General features: G+C 40.9%; 3 protein-coding genes and 1 pseudogene across 7 annotated transcripts; 3 read left to right on the top strand and 1 right to left on the bottom strand.

Moving 5' to 3' along the window:
* Nucleotides 1–1,474: 1,474 nt before the first annotated feature.
* LOC114548231 (elongin-B) lies at nt 1,475–5,295 on the bottom strand. Its single transcript, XM_028568048.1, has 4 exons — nt 5,182–5,295; nt 4,315–4,449; nt 3,988–4,096; nt 1,475–2,315 (listed from the first exon to the last, which is right to left on the bottom strand). Exons 1-4 carry the CDS (start codon nt 5,182–5,184, stop codon nt 2,203–2,205), a joined length of 360 nt encoding a protein of 119 aa, XP_028423849.1. The 5' UTR covers nt 5,185–5,295; the 3' UTR covers nt 1,475–2,202.
* Nucleotides 5,296–6,204: 909 nt separating this feature from the next.
* On the top strand, nt 6,205–11,307 carry pkmyt1 (protein kinase, membrane associated tyrosine/threonine 1). 4 transcript variants are annotated; one of them, XM_028567614.1, is made up of 9 exons: nt 6,205–6,600; nt 6,943–7,077; nt 7,383–7,798; nt 8,969–9,206; nt 9,360–9,639; nt 9,745–9,851; nt 9,937–10,109; nt 10,244–10,464; nt 10,578–11,307. In XM_028567614.1, exons 3-9 carry the CDS (start codon nt 7,424–7,426, stop codon nt 10,960–10,962), a joined length of 1,779 nt encoding a protein of 592 aa, XP_028423415.1. In that variant the 5' UTR covers nt 6,205–6,600; nt 6,943–7,077; nt 7,383–7,423; the 3' UTR covers nt 10,963–11,307. The 4 variants fall into 4 exon arrangements, with proteins under 4 accessions (XP_028423415.1, XP_028423414.1, XP_028423412.1 ...); XM_028567613.1 differs by having other exon boundaries at nt 6,205–6,677; XM_028567611.1 differs by lacking the exon at nt 6,943–7,077 and having other exon boundaries at nt 6,205–6,677.
* A 102-nt stretch (nt 11,308–11,409) lies between these two features.
* Nucleotides 11,410–13,579, top strand: LOC114548379 (zinc finger and SCAN domain-containing protein 21-like). Of its 2 annotated transcripts, none has more exons than XM_028568293.1 (3): nt 11,410–11,704; nt 12,049–12,241; nt 12,351–13,579. In XM_028568293.1, exons 2-3 carry the CDS (start codon nt 12,058–12,060, stop codon nt 13,226–13,228), a joined length of 1,062 nt encoding a protein of 353 aa, XP_028424094.1. In that variant the 5' UTR covers nt 11,410–11,704; nt 12,049–12,057; the 3' UTR covers nt 13,229–13,579. The 2 variants fall into 2 exon arrangements, with proteins under 2 accessions (XP_028424094.1, XP_028424093.1); XM_028568292.1 differs by having other exon boundaries at nt 11,411–11,762.
* Nucleotides 13,580–14,918: 1,339 nt separating this feature from the next.
* LOC114547951 (zinc finger protein 436-like) lies at nt 14,919–18,770 on the top strand (annotated as a pseudogene).
* The last annotated feature ends 472 nt before the right edge of the window (nt 18,771–19,242 follow it).

Below are 19,242 nucleotides of genomic sequence, written 5' to 3'. Positions count from 1 at the left end.
TAAAAAAGGAGCTTGTAAAAAAGAACATTTGGATATGGTATAGGTCTAACGACTGTTTCTTTTTAATATATCCTTTCCCTATTTTATACGGGACCGGTGTACAGGACCGACAGGATTTTTTTCATATATGTCTAAAGTCAAGAAATGATCTGATCATTTATATTAAAATTATTCAACTATTCTATTATATATATATATATATATATATATATATATATATATATATATATATATATATATATATATATGAGTAGCTTACATTCAGTAATGTACCTACATTAGAGTCTAATAAACATGTTTTAAGAGGTTTTGTTTTCACTCTATCAGGTTCATAGACTGTTCAGAGGGCGGGATTACACTTTTTCTAGTAGGCCTACTAACATTCCTATACATAGCCTATGTATACTTATTAAAAGGAGTAGCCTAATCACTCGCTGTTAATGGCCCACCTGTACATACTGCCAACCTAAAGCGATTGCACGTTTTGCTGAATGCATTTACCACATAACACATGGACCCCATCACTTATATTAAAACTGTTTCATGAGGGGATCTCTTTATGGTCAGTATGTACAGGAGAAACGAGATTGAATAAAAATCAATCTTCGCTCAATCGATGGGAGTATTCTTTTTAAAACTGACTTTGGGGGGGGAAAAATGCGAACCTATCCCGTTTGGGACCCTTTTCACCTTTCAAGTTCGCATGAAGTAGCCTACCGCACACACACTGCACAAGGCACACACAGCTTCATTATATTTTACTCCACAGGTTTTCTGTATGTCAGTTAGTTTGAGGTAATTTGTTGAAACAACTTACCTTAGGAAAATGTACCGTGTGAGCACAATATAACATGAAATATGTTAGAACTACATTTTGATTAATAACCCAGGACTGAGTTGAGGTTGACTACTTTTATTTAAGTGGGGGTGAAAAATCCCAAACAAGTTTGCAAGCAAAGTGATTACCAAAAAGCAACTGACACAGTGAACCTGAGACTTTGTGTGTGTGTGTGTGTGTGTGTGTGTGTGTGTGTGTGTGTGTGTGTGTGTGTGTGTATATATATATATATATATATATATATATATATATATATATATATATATATATATATATATATATTCCTTAACCCCTTGACTTTTCTTGGCCTTAAACTACCTGAGTAAAATGACAAAATGAAAAGCACGGGTGTAAAGAATGACATTGATGGCGGCATCAGTTTCAGGGTCCTGGTACTGTGCACGCTGACTCACGGTCACACCTTACTGGGACACTTAAACAGAACAGAGCCATTGGTAATGTTATTAGTTACACCTGTGTTTTTCCTGCTATGCCAACTCAAAATGTCTGTTGTGAATGAAGCCTATGAAAGCTACTGCCTTGCCCAACTTCTTCAACAGGCCCCTTCAATTCTGTCATCTTCATAAAATATTCATGACACAAACCTGTATTTAAAATAAAAATCAGCCAGCAATGTAAAAAACAAAAACAGGAAAAACTTTTAATTATGCAAGCTCACAGTTACAGGCTATGTTTGTGTGATTAGGGGAAGGTGCCACATTGACGTTGGTGACATGTGGTGATGTATGCATTTTCAAAACTTAGGTTTTAACGCCAGAAACTTTTCTTCTGTATGCCACAGACAGAATGTTCTTTGACCAAAAACAAAAATCCATCTGTTGTCCATTTCTGTTGTCAGTTTTATCTGTTTTTGTGAAAATAAAGCCTTTGTTTTGAATTTTGTTCATGCAGTTTGCCGATTTGGACACCAGACATCCTTACCTATGCATGTTACTTCTAGAACACTGACACACAACTACACTTTCACCTTTTCCAAAATATTAATGATAATAATTATAATAAATCACACACACAATCATACTTTCCAAACCAACTTCCTCACTCAAAACATTTGAGCCAGTTGGTGCTTAAGAGCAAAGTCAAGGAGCAGAACTGCATGTGATGTGGAAATCATAAAAAAAGAAAAAGTGAAGCTAATTGAGAGGGGGGTGGGGAGAGGGGGGGAGAGTTTGCTGGGATGATAGCATGAAGGTAACATGGATAGGCTTGGTTACCTATAATGTCCCCATCCAACAAATTATATTACATATTCTCCAACCCGCTACTTCTCCACTGCAGTTAATCCACACACACACACACACACTTCCATCCTTTCCTCCATTGCTCGTTTCCTCTCCATGTTATCACTGCACAGCCTGTTCATTGGCAGTGCTACCGGAGTCCTGAGGCTTCATCACATCAGGGAGTTCTGGGGGGCTGGAGAAGGCCTCGATGTGCAGCTGTTCGAACATGTCATCTGAAGGGCAGAGGAGACAAGGAAACATTAGCTCCATCATGGACAGCAGCATGGACAGCATGGTCATATCATAAAGTTGCTGCAGGGAACATTGACTGTGTCACGTCTTCCTGGGTGGATATTCCAAAACTCCAAAGTAACAACTATTCTTTTAATGCACTCTTAAAAAAGGTGAAAAAGGAACTTAATCTTGAGAGTTAGGTCATTTATTTCACTGCTTTAAGTCATGGACCAATTGGTCACGTGTGGGCGCCCGGTTAGCTCAGTTGGTAGAGCAGGCACCCATGTGTAGAGGTTTGCTCCTCGACACAGCGGCCGCGGGTTTGACTCCGACCTGCGGCCCTTTGCTGCATGTTGTTCCCTCTCTCTCCCCTTTTATGTCTTCATCTGTCCTGTCAAAATAAAGGACGAAAATGCCCCAAAAAATAATCTTTAAAAAAAAAAAAAAATTGGTCACGTGTCCTAGTTTATCTGTTCTGTGGAGCCCGTGAGGATCTTGTGAACATGTTCAGACTGGAGGCTCAGGTATGATTTTTTTGTATATCCAGTAGGCTTGCGACAGTAGTCGGTGTTACAGTGTTCGGGCATACACCAATTACATAACTTGCCCACCGGCCCAACTGTCGTTTTATAGCGGAAACAAAGCATTAAGAAGCCTAATAGTGGCAGGGTAAGTACTGTTGCAAAAGCGGGATGTTTTGCCTCTGAGACTTTGAACTATCTTTCCAGAGGGCAGTTGTGTTCTGAAGAGGAATTCAAAAAGTCCACAGGGAAAAGTATAAAAAGGGAAATTTCACAGTTCAAGGTACTTTCACTGTTGTTTGAGCTCAATAAATGCTACATATTTCCGATGAGTAATCGTGCTTTTAATTTTGACCAAAATAATTCTGATGATTTTTTTCCATCATCGAGTAGCCCTAACTTCTCACGTGCCGGTTTTAGACAGAGAGTTGACTGACAAGACGATGGCGGAAGATTTGGCATCAACGCTAACAGCCCCGTGGCCTCTCTAATATCCAGAAATAAACCTGCTGATTTGACCCTGGAGACAATTCTTGTGAATCATTTTTAAAACTAACTTCATAGACAGTTTAAAATCCAATTTAAATCTAATTTCTATTGATATTTCTCAGGAGTTATATTTACATTCTTTCTCACGCATGTTGTCTGTTGTTTTTATGCATTTTCAGTAACAATGTCAATTTATGTATAATAAAACAAAAACTAATATAGCTAATAACCATTATCTTTGTTTCTATTCTACCACTAAAGCACTCCACTAAAATAAATTGCACAGCCCTATATGGCAATCAACTTTACAGATTGATATTTAACAGTGCAAGAGCATGAATGAGTTACAGTAGCTAATATCTACTTACATACTGTCACAGCGCCCAATTACAGATCTTGGGGGCACAAATTAGATTGAAGCAGATTAACTTGCATAAAGTACGAATGATTATCATCAATCATGTAATTAATTACTAAGATTCAACTAAACTGAACAAGTAAGTCCAACACAAAACTTCTTGAATAATTCCCCATACTGAAAAGCAGAGACAGGATTTCCAAGACAGGAAATGCTTCTTGTTGTGAAAATCACCCTAATGGGAGAAAAAAACAAAATATCCCTGATCCTTAATCCTGACACTTAATAACAAACTGAACATACCATTAATGCGGAAGGCCAGACCAATTGTAGCTGGGGCTTGAGGTCTGGCAGTCTGGTTGGTAAATCCACAGTCACCAAGAGTTTTGCTGTCCTCTAGCGACTGGTCATCCTGTTCAACAAAAATTGAAAAAGTCACAGGAACCCCCAATGGCCTAAAATGTATTAATTTTTATCAATGAATATCGAGACAGTGTGTGAGACATTTCCAAAGAATATTTTAGTCACCCTTGGGAAAGACAAGTTACATGCCTCCACCGTCACATTGTGATGCTGTCAGTTATGTTATGTTAGGTGTCACACAATGGCATACTTGGCCCCTAAACTCACTTTGTACAGCCTCTGGTCTTCAGGTGCTCTCTTAAGGATTCCTTCAACAATACGCTTCAGCTCATACACAGTGGTAGACTCCTTGGCATCTGTGAAGATTGTGGTCTTGTGACGCCGGATCATTAAGAACACGTCCTGAAGCAAAGCGGGCAAAGAATTACAATATTAATTGTAAAAAGAAATATAAAAATAAAAAAACTGTCAAAGAAAGGCAACTTGATTTGTGGTTTTGAGGGATTGAATTTGGTTCTAAAAAAATGTTACTCTGAATTTAGAATGGGATCAAACAAGATAGCTGATTCTGTGGCTCCTCTAACCACTCTTTATTTGACAAAACATCTTAGTAGGCCATGTAACTGTAAGTCGTTACTAGGTGTCTGGCAACCGTTTATAACACCGTACTTGCTTGTATGCAGACTAAACGTGTATTGTTGGCGATGTCAACAAGAAGTTTTTTCTTCCGGATACAGACTAATTAACATTACTGCCAATAAACGAACAAGTTGCCAACAATCAGCGAGCAGTGTATTTAGCTCTGAGCTAACGCAAAATTAGCCTTGCTGATCTGACTAACTTAACTGGGTTGGTTGGCTGACGTTACATCACTTCCAAGGAAAGCCAAGCTAAGACAAGTTACCTCTCATTACAGCTAACGTTAGATCAGAAAGCGAAGCTAATATACGCTAATATAGCAAACTTAGCGTTAGCTGGCTAGCAAGCACAAGCGGAAATAAACATATTATAACCATCGGTATCGTTTGTTACTTTAGTGCTAACACTTTTGAACAAAGCACTGAACGTTAAGGCAATGGTTGTATATAGACACCAATCTCACAAAATGACCGATAATAATAATATTACAATTACCATTTCAAGTGATCAGCTAGCTAGCCAGTTGCGCCAGCCCTCTGTTGTGCAGCAGAACCCCAGACTGCACCGCTTGCGGATATTGCGCAATCCAGATAAGCATTCTGTATTCACGAAAGGCAGGTACGCAGCACTGGTAGACGCTAGATCGCACCAGATACGCGTGCCGAGGTCAACACGGGCATACTGCGCAGGCGTCTACACGGGCTTCAATCATATCTAATGCCTTAATGTAATAATGTAAAAAATATGGCTTTAACAGCATTTAACTACAAACTTTACTGCATCGAGAGGATCTTTTAATGTAGGTGTATATGACACACACAGCAACTAGGAATAGGTATTAATTTATGTTGGATACCAGCACATGTTGGATTATAGAGGGAAATGAGGTTACAGATAAACTTGCTAAAAGTGTAAACATTATAATGACATTTTAGGAATTAGTTCTGGGAGGTCAAAAGCAAAATCACAAATTCATAATGCCATTTTGGCAGGAAACCTGGAATAACAACAATAAGGGTATAGAGATTATTACAAAATAAAATTCAAAAGTCTGTCCAATAGAGGTAAATGCAGGAAAAAAAGATGTAGTTTTTTTCTAAATTAAGATTAGGACAGCGTTAATATCCAGAATATAAAAAATGCATAAAGTTGTTTTATTTTTTTATTTTTTATTAGTGTTGGTTGTTTAAAGCAGTGATTCCCAACCAGAGGTACTTGTACTCCAGGGGGTACTTCTGCAGTTGCCAGAGGGTACATGGAAAGATTGTAAAGTAGCCTACTGTAATTTGAAAATTTAGAAATTATGATTTGATAAAAAAGAATATATCCACATATTAAAATTAAGTCAACCCCCGCCCCGATAGCCTAATAAATAAATAAATATAATGAATAGTCGTCGAGGCCGATACCAAGGTTGGGAACCACTGGTTTAAAGTCATGATGTTACACACTCCGATACAGTAGGTGGCGGCATGTACCTTAATCGTCGGTTTGTAGCTCGCCAATAAAACTAAAGAAGAAGAAGACTTGCAGTGTTTATTTTTTACATACACTCTTGGTTGCCAGTTCCCCAATTACGGATTACATTGTTTCTGGAACATGTCCAGTTGTGTTGTTTTTTTGTTTAGAAGCTTTTATTAGTGATTTCTCATGGTACAAAGTGCCGTTCTCTTTTGCTCTGTTAACATCTAGCTATGCTGTCTGTGACGCCTGCGCAATATGCTCGTGTTGACGTCGTGGCGTGTATCAGGTGCGATCTAGCGTTTACACGCAGCACTGCGTATAATCATCAGAATTTGGCGCGAGGTAGTTAGTTACATGCTGAAGAGTTTACGCGCAGTTTGATTTTTGCACCACAGCGACTATCGGAGCACCACTGTTTAGAAGACCGCCCGTCGTTAAAACTGGATTATGGTCTGTGTGATAACGTTACTTAATTCTACTTTATCTAACGACGAACTGTCCGTTACAGCACGTAATTTGACTATAACGTAAGTTAACTAGCTAGGTTATGTTATGTTGTTGACTCGGTCCGCCCTCGGTTAACGTTAGCCAAAATGTATTTTGTGGAGGTGACTTTGTCATGTCAGTGACGGCAAAGAATAAAGAATGAATAATGCTAATGTTAACCATAGCTATTTTAGCAAAGTAACTGAAGTAAATATTACTGTTGACGACTGACGTTATCAAACTTGTAGCTATAGTGTGTTTACTCGGTTAACCTAGCTAACGTTAGAGTTACGTTACATTCAGCAGGTCTGTTCTAGGACCTGTTCTACAAATGAGCTATCTATCAAAGGATCAAGAAGATTGATACTGATATCTGACAATTGGCCGACAACCTGTTAAGCAGGATGTTCAGGATGTCAGATCTCTCCTAATCTAGACACAGTAAGTGTGATCCAGCTGGACAGAAAAAGATAACCACCAATTTCTGGTTTATTTTATTTACGTGAGAAGCACATATATTTTTAGTGCCTGAACAGATTTTATTTTCTATTGGCAGATCAAATTTTATTGCACGTGTCAGAGTTTACGGATAACTTCTCTATAATTTCAGAACAGCAATGTTTTGTCCATCAGCAGACAAAAGTTCATTGAATTGGCATGAGCTGTGCAAAAATGGCATTGGTACATTCATTTTAACTGTCAGCCGAGACTGCTACTGTGTAAAGGCTTTCTTTTAAATGTTGCAGCTCACTATCTTCAAAGAAAAGAACTAAAAAGTCCTGACACAATGTCTGTGGCCGTGGAAACCACAGTGTCCAGGATGCCTCTCCCTCTTCCCACCCACTTCTCCCATGCAGAGCAGTCCTTTTCCCTCAAAAAGCGCCGTCTCCCTTTTTCCTCGTTGTCTACATCCAACTCATCCTACTGTTCACCTGCCCAGCTCTCCCATTCTCTGCCCCCGCTGCCACCATCCAAGGGATGTCCCCCTCTGAGCAGGATGTTCCCCCAGCATCCATCCCCATGGACCCCCCTGTCATGTTCCCTTAGTAAGTCTCCCGCTCCGAATTCTGTATATGATCCCAGCAAACAGCAGTCCTATTTCAGTCAGTGCTACACTAATTTGGGCCTGCTGGGAAGAGGGTCATTTGGAGAGGTATACAAGGTAAGGTGTGTGTGTGTGTGTGTGTGTGTGTGTGTGTGTGTGTGTGTGTGTGTGTGTGTGTGTGTGTGTGTGTGTGTGTGTGTGTGTGTGTGTGTGTGAGACATATACTGAATTATATGTTGCTGTTTATTTACATTAAGGAAATTAGGCTACGTTCAGACTACAGGCCAAAGTGGCCCAAATCCGATTTTTGGGGTCAAGTGACCAGGTCAGGCTTCATCAGAAGTAGTGTGAACACTCAAATCTAGCCCAGATCAGATTTTTTTCAGATCAGATTCAGGCCACTTCCATATGTGGTCCTGAATCCGATTTTTTTCAATGCGGCCACAGTGTGAACAGCCAAGGCAGATTTGATGTGACTTTTACCTCAATAACCCTCGCTGCGCCCTAACTCCCCGCGGGGAGGGACGGGGCGCCATGCTCCCGGTGCGGCTGTCAGCCGGGGCGGAATTTCCTCAGTGCACCCCCATCGCTTCGCCAGGGCGGGGATTGGCACACCTCTGTAGTGAATTTACAGCCATAGGCCAATATATCCAATTTGTCTCTCTTTCTCTTCATTCTTCTCCTCCTCAGCACCTGCTCATTAATGTTATGGCTGCCATTACACAAACATTTTGAAATAAAAGTGAAAATGCTTATTTCCCTAACTAACCTCCCTAACTTTAGTGCAACAGCTGCTGTGTCCGATGTCATTGTTATTGTTCGTTTGCGCATGTGGGTCAGTTCGATACCGCAAACAGTTCACACTGGAATCTGATATAGGCCACATTTTAAAAGGTAATGTGAACATCCAAACAAAAAATCGGATCTGAGCAAAAAATCAGAATCGGGCATTAAGACTTGCGGTGTGAACGTAGCCTTAGAAATTCTGCATTTTAAGGACTATATTGTGAGAAAGTTGACATAAGATACTCAAGTTGTTAAGACCCTTAGAATAATAACTATATAAGGGGCTGTTTATTGTGGTCAGTTAACCGTTTCTAATAAAAAAAGATCAGAACAGTATTTACATAAAATCTTGACTGAATATCTGTGCTGTGGTTTGGAAATTGGGGAAGCTCACAATACAAATATAGATATCTCTGTAAGCCTTACTTTCTCACCGAGTATATCATTTGAAGATCCTGAACAGAATAGAGACCTGTTTTTTCTGTATTTTTTTTTTTCTAGGTGCAAAGCCATGAGGATGGTCGGCAGTATGCAGTCAAGCGCTCTGCTCATCGCTTTAGGGGCAACAGTGAGAGGAACCGTAGCGTGAGGGAAGCCAGGAACCACGAGCGCCTCTGTCCTCACCCTCACATCCTGAATTTTGTGGCAGCCTGGGAGGAGTGTGGCCGACTTTACATCCAGACAGAGCTGTGTAGCACCAGCTTGCTGCTCCATGCTGAGAACCAGTCTCCTGGCCCAGGTCTGTCAGAAAGAGACAATACAATCTATTCAGACGTTGTATGAGCAAATTATGTTTTTCTACACAATCATAATGCATATACTTCTTGGTCCAGAAAATTCTCAAATCCCCTGACATACTGACTTGGCTTTCGTTTGAAACATTTCAATCCAGATGAGCCTGCAGCATGGGCCTACCTGTGCGATCTCCTTTCAGCACTGCAACACTTGCACTCTCATGGTTTTGTGCATCTCGACCTGAAGCCTGCCAATGTCCTTATTACTGACTCTGGCCGCCTCAAGCTGGGGGACTTTGGGCTGCTTTTTGAGCTCAAACAGAAGAGTACAGAGTCTGTAGAGGGGAAAGTGAAAGACGACATCCAAGAAGGAGATCCAAGATACATGGCCCCTGAGCTGCTCCGTGGGGAATACGGTCCTGCTGCAGATGTTTTCAGGTACAAATACCATAAATGAGAAAATGAAATTATTTTCTAAAGAATGTAACTGATTGATATGATTTTAAATGTGTTCCTAAATATTGTCAAATCATTTTCATTTAGTTTGGGTGTTTCTATTCTGGAGCTTGCCTGTAATATGGAAGTTCCAAATGGTGGAGAGGGCTGGCAACAGCTCAGACAAGGCTGCCTCCCCTCAGAGTTTACCAGTGGTAAGATCCACTTAGTCCTCATATATTGTCCCATTGACTTTATTCAAATGACTTATGTTTCTACCATTTCCATCTGTATTTGCAGGCCTGTCAACTGAGCTACAGACAGTACTGCGGGTGATGCTGGCCCCAGAACCATCTGAGAGGCCGACAGTCTCTGAGCTTCTTGCTCTCCCCTCTGTTAGGAAACACAGGTGGAAGAGGCGCATCTACCTTGTGGTCGTCGAGACTATGCTGACACTGGTCTCCCTCTGTCAGGTAATGTCTAATAAACCTTTTGAAAATAAACGTTTGGAGTTTCCTTTTAAATAATTAAATGTACATGTAATTCAGACCTGAAACATAATCAAAGTTGAAGTTTCATTTTTATATTCTGCTCTTTTTCCTCGTAGTTGGTGTTGTGCTTTGGGTGTAGGCTCCTCTCCTCCCTTCACTTGTCCTTTCTTCCTCACTGGACAAAGCCAGTGCCCTGCACTCCTCCGAAGGGTAGCTGGGACAAGGATTTAACCCTGCCCCTCAGTGCCATGCATGCTGACTCTGGGAGCCCAGAGGATGATACAGTGTTTCTGTTGGATCCTACAGACCCAGAGCTTTCCCCCACCTTCTTACACAGGTAGAGAATTGTATAAAAAATGTAACTAATTCATAACTTGGTTTTATGTATAGCATTAAGAAAGAGCTATTGGATTCCTTGCTTCATTTTTTTTCATTTCCCCCACTCCACAGGGTCAAATCCAGACTGTCTGTGGAAAGCACATCTACTCCCCTCCCAGGTTCACCGACACTCAATCATCGAAGTCCTGCCCGCACACCCACTCATTCAAATCTGGGTGATTGGTCCTCCTGTAACTTAGGGCAGACCCCTTCCAGCATCCACTCAAATGGTTGCTGCCACACACTGACACCCAGTGCGAGTCCCATACACGCAGAGCTTTGTGCAGATCGCACGAATGAAAACTCCACACAGAGCCGACATTCTTCATCTACCAAGTCCTCGCAGCGACGCGGCCGCAACAGTGTCCAAACGGAGGTGGTTTTGCCCCGACCCAACTTTGAACCAAAGAACCTGCTCAGTCTGTTTGAGGATACGACTCTAGAGGAACTACCATGAGTACAAGACCGCCAGTTTACATACAGGGGAAAGGTGTTTTCACTTTAAAAATAACGGGTGAAGAGGAACTGATACGTATGAATGTACTTAGTTTGTATGAACTGTTTGTGCCATTTTGTAACAGTCTTACAGCCGCTTATTTTAATGTGTATTTGAAAAGAAATTATTAAGGGACAAAGGGTTGAATATGTAACCAGACCTTAAAGCACTTTTTATGTTTGTGTAAATGCAATCTGTTGCTGAAATGACAAGTCATGATGTATTGTTTAATAAGTTATCATTAGCTTGGTGTACTCTGAGTCATTTACCTCATGAGTTACAGAAGAAAATAAAATCTGAATCTAATGTGTGTGTGTGTGTGTGTGTGTGTGTGTGTGTGCGCGCATTTACAGTCTATGTATAAGATCAGCAGTGAATGAATGTACTCAGGGTGTCTGCTTACTCACCAGTAGACGGCAGCAACGCACGTCACGCTGGATGCCAGCCGCCTTAAAAACCCAAGAAGGGAATGATGGGGTGGTTAGGTTCCGTGCACACAATACAACATCTATCGGGATATTTATTTGGCAAACCATTGTTGGACTTCGACTCATGTTTATCTTCTTGAAAAACAATAGCCTACCTGTAGCCTTTTGCCAAATGGACTCTACCATGTCCTGAGAATTAGATTTTGCAACCTATTTGCGGATAACTGCTACAGTGTGGATGTTGTAAACAATGAGCGTTTTCATCTGGATCACTGGTAGATAATCTGGGATTCATACACATACAATATTTAACGGGATTGCATTAGGTTCAAGGTATGATGCTTTCCCTTTAGTTTAGGAAATTGTAATGGAAAGATTACAGGCTACTACTGAGGAGCCCGTCTGTTTTAGCCTATTTAGGCTAATAGTGAGATGGTGTTTTGATTTGTATATGATGTTGTGGTAGTATTGTATGTTAATCTGTATTGTTGCAGTGATATGTGAGCTATAGAATCTTAATGCATTTTATAGTTTGTATACATGTTGATAGAAAGCACATTGCTCCTGCAAAGATCTGTGAAATACACACACTGATCAACCTGCTCTCCATTTCTTTCAGGCAATAAATATGTCCAAAATTGAACGTCTGAATGCCCGAGTGGAAAAGCTGCTGTCTAAAGCTGTGCAGGAGGTTCTGGAGGTGGTGAAGGAGACAGTGTCCGAGTACCAGGAGAAAACTGTCAGAACACAGAGAGAGAACCAGAGTCTGAAGAGGAGGCTGCAGGAGCTCCAGGAGAAACTAGAAACCAATGGTAATAGACGATAGCCTACTTGTTTACGGAAACATTGAAACTGTTTGATAACACATGTTGATTGCATTTGTATTTTTTGTGTGCTTTGTCACCTTTTGTTGTTGTGCAGGAAGTGTGCCACAAATTCCCCCTGCAGCCCAGCAGGCGGATGCAGAGCTGCATCTGATGGAGCAGAAACAGAAAGAGGAGCGGGAAGAGGACATTGATCTCCTCCCCTCTGATAAGGACATTGCAGTAATCTGTCCTTCATATTCATTTGAAGACCTTGACTGTGAAGCATCCATCCCATTATTAGTCAACCCCTGTGTCTCCCCTAGAGCTACGACAGGACCCCATTTAGGTGGCGATGACTTCAACAATCCAAGAGCTCTTAAAAGGGAGACTGATCATGGACTGTCAGCACCTATTTCAAATCATGTTGTTACAATCTCTGAAAACGATCATAAAATGAAAGTAGAGCCTACGTCGAAAGAAGACGCCATGCGCAACACCAATTATTTTCATGGTGATGCTGGTACGAGCGCTACATCCTCACACAGACTAAACCTAGAGCCTCCTCAAGCCAATCCAGGACTCTACACTGAGTCAGGGGTTGTCTTCCGTGTGGAGCAAAATGGCATAGAAGAGCCTCTATCCCAAAGATACAACAATGCCAACAGTGTTGCCGAAAAACACACCATTCAAACTAGCACAAAAGTGGGCGCTTCAGGCTCAAGTGGGTTCCAGAGAAACAGCAGAAAACACTACTGCTGCTCGCTCTGTGGTCGCACCTTTAGGCACGCCGGCGACTACAAGAAACACAACAGGGTGCACACGGGGGAGAAGCCCTACTGCTGCTCGGTGTGCGGGAAGCGCTTCAGTCAGTCGGGCTACCTGACGGTGCATCTGCGCTACCACACAGGAGAGAAGCCGTTTGGCTGCAGTCATTGTGGGAAAAGTTTTAGTCACTCAAGTAACATGAAGAAACACCAGCAGACTCATCTGTGAGGCTTCCGTATCCAGAATGTCTCTATACATATGCTTTTAATATTTAGGGGATGGACAGTGAATAATAAAAGTGGCAAAGTGCTGAATTCTCAAAGTTTAATGTCAAGCCATCTTTTATGAGCATTTTTGTCAGCTGAGCGTATTGCAATCCTATTTAGAAAGGGATGTAGCTTCAAGAGTGTGACATGGAAAAGTAATTGTGCCTTATTTTATCAAAACACGACGCTTATTGTAGAGCACATGTCAATTTACAATCTAATATCAAGCACAATCTAATAATTCCTACTGTTTCTGCTAAATGGGCCTACTACTGTTTGTCCAATTTCCAAATCAAATAAATGTTTAAATTTCTTTACAATGACCCTATACAACCTGAATCTACAAAGCCAAACCAGACATTGTGTTGTCAACTTAAAAACTCAGCAAAGCAGAACTGGGATTTTAAAGTTGATCTGTCTCAGGACTTATTAGTTGTCAGTGATTAAATGAATTGCAGTCTGGTGAGAGATGGCAGACAACTGTGCCATTTAGTAGTAAATCCTGCCTTTGGAGTATCCAGATCAACATGGAAAGTGTATAAATCGTAAATAATTGATCTCTGACTGTTTAACAAGACTCATGAAAAATACATCCCCTACAAAATATAAAGGTCCATCTTGGACAAAGTGGAACCATTACAAGATGTCAAATCCCTCTCAAGCTTGATATAACCTGGTTGCCACAGAAACCAGATGAGTCCCCTACGCTGGTAAACCAGAAGTCGAACTCCCAAGCCTAGACTGGCTTTGAGGGTTGCAGAAGAAAAGTCTGTCAAAGTTTTGTATTTTTATCTTTTTTTTTTTTTAATAGCACCACTTTACTCTTTTTGAATCAACATCCTATATCGGTTGTGGCTGTCTAAGTCAGGGATCTTCAACAGGGGGTCCGGGACCCCACTTGGGGGTCCTTAGAGTCAGTGCAGGGGCGGCCTCCATATTATTGTTAATTTTGGAAAGTTTTTTAAGAAATGAAAAAGTCTTAACATGAATCCAACATATTATAAGCAAATATAAATCACCACTGCTTACTGGCCTAGGCAATCCACAGATACATTTAATCCTAAGTATTCACTTTGCCACATGTATGTTTTAACATTTATAAACCATGCCAACAATTATTTGGCTATTTTAATAGCTTAGTATTCTATGCAACAAAAAGGTATGTATAAAAGCTTTAGGCCACCCTACACGTTATTGTAGGCCCAGTTTATTATGCAACTTCATTTTATACAGTATATGTAGTAGGGGCTCCCTGCTCCATCTCTCATTCAGTTAAGAGGTCCTTGGCTTGAAAAACGTTGAAGACCCCTGGTCTAAGTATCTGTCCTGTCTGTTGTAGAGCAATATTGGCTACTGAACTGGATTGTTTTACATTACAGAAAGGTTGTTGCATTGTTGCAACTGTGTTCAGCTTGCATGTTGTATTGATAACGTTACACTTCTTGAAATTTAGTTGAGATAATCGCTGCCAAATATTTGAACATTAACTGCACACCTAGCCTTGTCAGATAAGGTGAATAATGTGGCAGCACTGCATTACATCACTTTTCAGAGGGGATGACGAAATATCTTTCCCATCACTTCTAGGGTATTTTCCAATCACAACATGTCCAGTAACTACTTCCCTTTCCTTCACAACCAGATGTAACTTGTTTAAGCTTGGTGCTGTGTTTAAAGCACTGTCTTAACCAGATATTTCACTTTCTACTACATTGATTTTAAATGATGACATAGACAAGCTATAAGACACACTGCAAAGATTTGACAGGTAAGTTAGATTTTTACATTTATTCTGTTTATTGATATTGTGTCTGCTACAATCATTGGAAAAAAAAAAACTTTGTAAATGTATTTCACTTTGAGTCTGAAAACACACATATCAAACCCAGTTCAACATTATCTTTATTACACACCACAATATGTTTTTTTAACACTCTGTGGCATGCAGGCAGATGTTGAAGTGTTAAACAGAAATGCAAATCCACTTAATCTGAAACCTCTGTGGTATTATTAAGCCATGAAGTTTTGTGTTTCAGAATTTCTGGAGGCAAAAGTTGTCATAATGCAGAGTGTCAAGTGTGTGGTTGTTGGAGACAGTGGAGTAGGAAAGAACTACCTACTCTTCACCTACATCAAAAAGATCTTTCCTAAAGTACATACCAGGTTTCTACGACACATACACTACCCAGGTTAATGTAGACAACCAGACTATCAGCCTGAACCTTGTGGACACCGGCAGAGAGGAATATGACCATATACGCCCCCTCTGCTACAATCAAGCCAATGTCATCATCATTTGCTTCTCCATTGCTAGCCCAACATCCTGTGAGAATGTCAAGAGCAAATGGCATCCAGAGGTTAAACACCATTGCCCTAATGTGCCTATTCTCCTTGTGGAAACTAAGAGTGACCTGCATGATGATCAGGAGATCCATGGAGAAACGGAGAGAGTAGAATCAGACCACAGTCACCAAGCAGCAGGGAACAGCAATGGCAAAGCAAATTAAGGCTGTTAAATATCTCGAGTGTGCTTCAATCAACCAGCATGGACTGAATGAGGTGTTTGATGAGGCTGTGCGTGCCTTTCTCAGTCATTCAATCACCACCAAGAAATCCAGCTGTGTACTCTTGTAAGTTTAGGTTGTATATTGTATTTTGATGTGGTTAAGTTCTTTTTTGTATGTACGTTTCTATATGTCTTTGTATATCTGTGCAGCTTCATGTGCTTGTGGATGGGAATAACATGTACGCACTTTAGGAAGCTTAGTGGATGCTACAGAAGTATCTAACTTGATATAAATATGTAACAGATCACACCATGTTATAGTTAAATGTTTGTTATTTTACTCTGGCACCCCTTTATTTTATTTTATTTTATTTTATTTTATTGCTGATGGGTAAAACACAATTTAATAAAATAAATAAAACTGTTCTGGATACTTTTAAGTATGGAGGTTGGCTTTTTTAGTTTGCTAATTATTAAGTTGTTCTCTTCTGTTGTTGTGACGTGAAATCCCTGTTTTGACCAATTTGTTCTGAGGCCCAGGACACAGGGCAATATAGATTTACATTTTAATCGATGCAACAGAATAATTTAGTCAAGTAAACTGGTCGAGGTCAGATGTCGGGTGAATAAAGAATCATTAATAGTAAAAAGTGATGTGCAAATTAATAAATGCATTCAATGTGGACTTTTATTCTGAAAATCGCATCACACCGGAAGTAATTCTGGTTCTGCTTCCTGAGGTTGCGAGTTGTTATGTTGCGTCCTTCTTATATACTGTCTATGGTTGCATCCCGAATTGTGCTTTGTAATATTGTTTAATATTTGTTTTATTTGTTTTGTTTTTTTACCAGTTAAGTTGATGTAAAACAACTTAAAAGTCTTGCCAACAGAGTAATCACATGACGCATTTGTTGGAAGTTTAAAGGGAAGACGATAACGTACGGAGTTAGCTAGCTAATGTTAGCTATCCACGTTAGTAGCCGCTGACTTCACGACTTATATACTGTGAATGCTTCACGACTAGCTTGCAGGTACAGCCGTTCTGAACATGCTTAGCCAGGGAACCAGCGGTCATTTAACACGTGTTTAAAACATGTTTGCTTGAAATGTATGTCAAATACATCGCCAACTAGTATAAACACTTAGCTTAATGTTGAACATTGCATTACTTACCGTGGAAAGAGTCTGTAACTTAGCAAACATAAACTGTAATTAATGTACAGCCCCATTGCAAATAAACTGGCAAATGACTGCAGAACCACTCAGGATTACCCTGGTGTGAGTGAAGATGACTACCACAAAAGTATCAAACTATCTATGTAAAAGTTTTTAAAGCTCAGGCCAAAATGGGATCACCATACAACAACAGTTTCATATCAAGTTGTAGGAAGCACTGTTGTCACACAGCAGTGTTTGTGAAACATTTCCTATGACTGATTATGCAATAACTGTTACATATGGCTCTCTTTGCAGAGGATTCTGTATAAGCTGTCCACAGTCATTCCTTACCCTAACTAATTGACGTTTTTTTCAGGATGTCTAAACTTGAACGTTTGAATGCTCGCGTTGCCAAGCTACTGACTGAAGCGGTGCAGGAGGTTCTGGAGGTGGTGAAGGAGACAGTGTCCGAGTACCAGGAGAAAACTGCCAGAACACAGAGAGAGAACGAGAGTCTGAAGAGGAGGCTGCAGGAGCTCCAGGACACAACAACAAGAGAGAGCACAGGTGGGTAACACGTGTAACTTTCTTGAATCATTATAGATAATGTTACTATCCCATACTGGTTGTCATTCATGAGGGACTTTGTCAAATTATAACCATCTTTCTTTTGGTCTAGATTTCACAGCTGTTCTATCTACAACTAGTCTGTTACCTGAAGAAAAAGAAGTCACACAGAATCAAGAGCATGATTTTGGGCTCGCTTTGAGGCAGGACTCAGACCTCCGTCTCGCAGAGCAAAAACAGATAAGCAGCCACAAACCTGACCATGACGTGAAGCAGGAATCGACACAACAAGATAGCTACAATAACACTGAATCACAAGCTAAGTGCAACTCGGCACAACCAACAGAACATTGCAAAGCACAACCAGAGGAGGTGACACACATTATTGAGGAGGCAGTGGCAGTCCACACAACACACAGTGCAAACAAGGACATCAGTTCTGTCTCGTCCACAAATGTGTGCACCTCTCCCTCCAGCACTATCAAAAGAGAGTTAGAACTAACCGACTGCGCAACATCAGAACCACCATCTCTTCAAGAACAACATAGTGGATGTGTGGATTTAAGCTGCAACTCTTCCCGTCAGAACTCTGCTGAAGAAAGGTCACAAGTTTGTGCTGAACCTTACGGACGTGTCTTTGCACACTCAAATCATGCCATACCTAGGAGGCATGGCTTTGCAAAAACCAACAGGGCTGCATTTGACGGGAGAAAAATCAGGCTTGAGCACTTCAGGAGAGATGAATCACACTTGTGCATTTTATGTGGAAAGACGTTCAGCAGGGTCGGGAACTTAAGAATCCACGAGCGCTGTCATACGGGAGAGAAGCCGTATGGCTGCATACAATGTGGGAGACGTTTTAGTCAGGCAGGAGACCTGAAAAAACACAAGAGGGTCCACACAGGGGAGAAACCGTACTACTGCAACCAGTGTGGAAAGAGCTTTAGTCGGGGGGAGAATCTGAAAAGACATCAGAAGATCCACATTGGAGAGATTTTACAGTTACAGCAAGTGTGGAGGGAGCAACAGCAATGATTATTATACTAGACTTAATCCATTAACATTAAAAACAGCCATATTGATGTATCTCTCCTTTTGCTGTAACAACTATTGATTTTGGACTAAACATTAATATCCAGTGAGCAGGTTTAAATATTTGAAGGTGACAGTGTGTTAAGGCCCGGACACACAGAGCCGACGGCCAAACGTCGGCAGAAAAGGCAGTTGGACTGATCAGTCTCCCCAAATTGGTCAAAAAAGTGCCTCAGAACACACCAAAGCGACGAGACGTAATACGTCTCCATAACAGCAGGCGGCGCTAATCTGTATTGTCGCCCAGAAATGAAAACCAGCAGCTGATTGGACAAACGCGTCACGTGGGTCTTGTTTCTCCGTAAATTCAAAGATGGACTGTCATGGCGGCTTGTTCAGAATACGATACTAATAGGATCTCATATTGTACTAAAAGCTCACTGAAACATGTTTTAAGTGAGAAATAGGCCATGCAGTTGCTGAATCTGTCTTCATTTCAGATTGACAAAGGTCAGTTTAAAAGATTTTCGTCAGATTTTGAGAGACTAGTCACGCTCATTCGTTTCCCCGTTTCCGGGTTAGCACTCTTCCAATCAGATGGGTCATTTGAGTCCGACTGCCGGCAGTGTCCGCCCCGCTGATTATTCATGTCAAATCGGCCAAAATGAAGGACGACGGCCCCTCGGACGGACAACGGCACGGAATACACCGAA

The sequence above is a fragment of the Perca flavescens genome, chromosome 21 (assembly GCF_004354835.1).
Source record: "Perca flavescens isolate YP-PL-M2 chromosome 21, PFLA_1.0, whole genome shotgun sequence".
NCBI lineage: Eukaryota > Metazoa > Chordata > Actinopteri > Perciformes > Percidae > Perca > Perca flavescens.
This window is presented reverse-complemented; position numbering and strand designations above follow the sequence as displayed.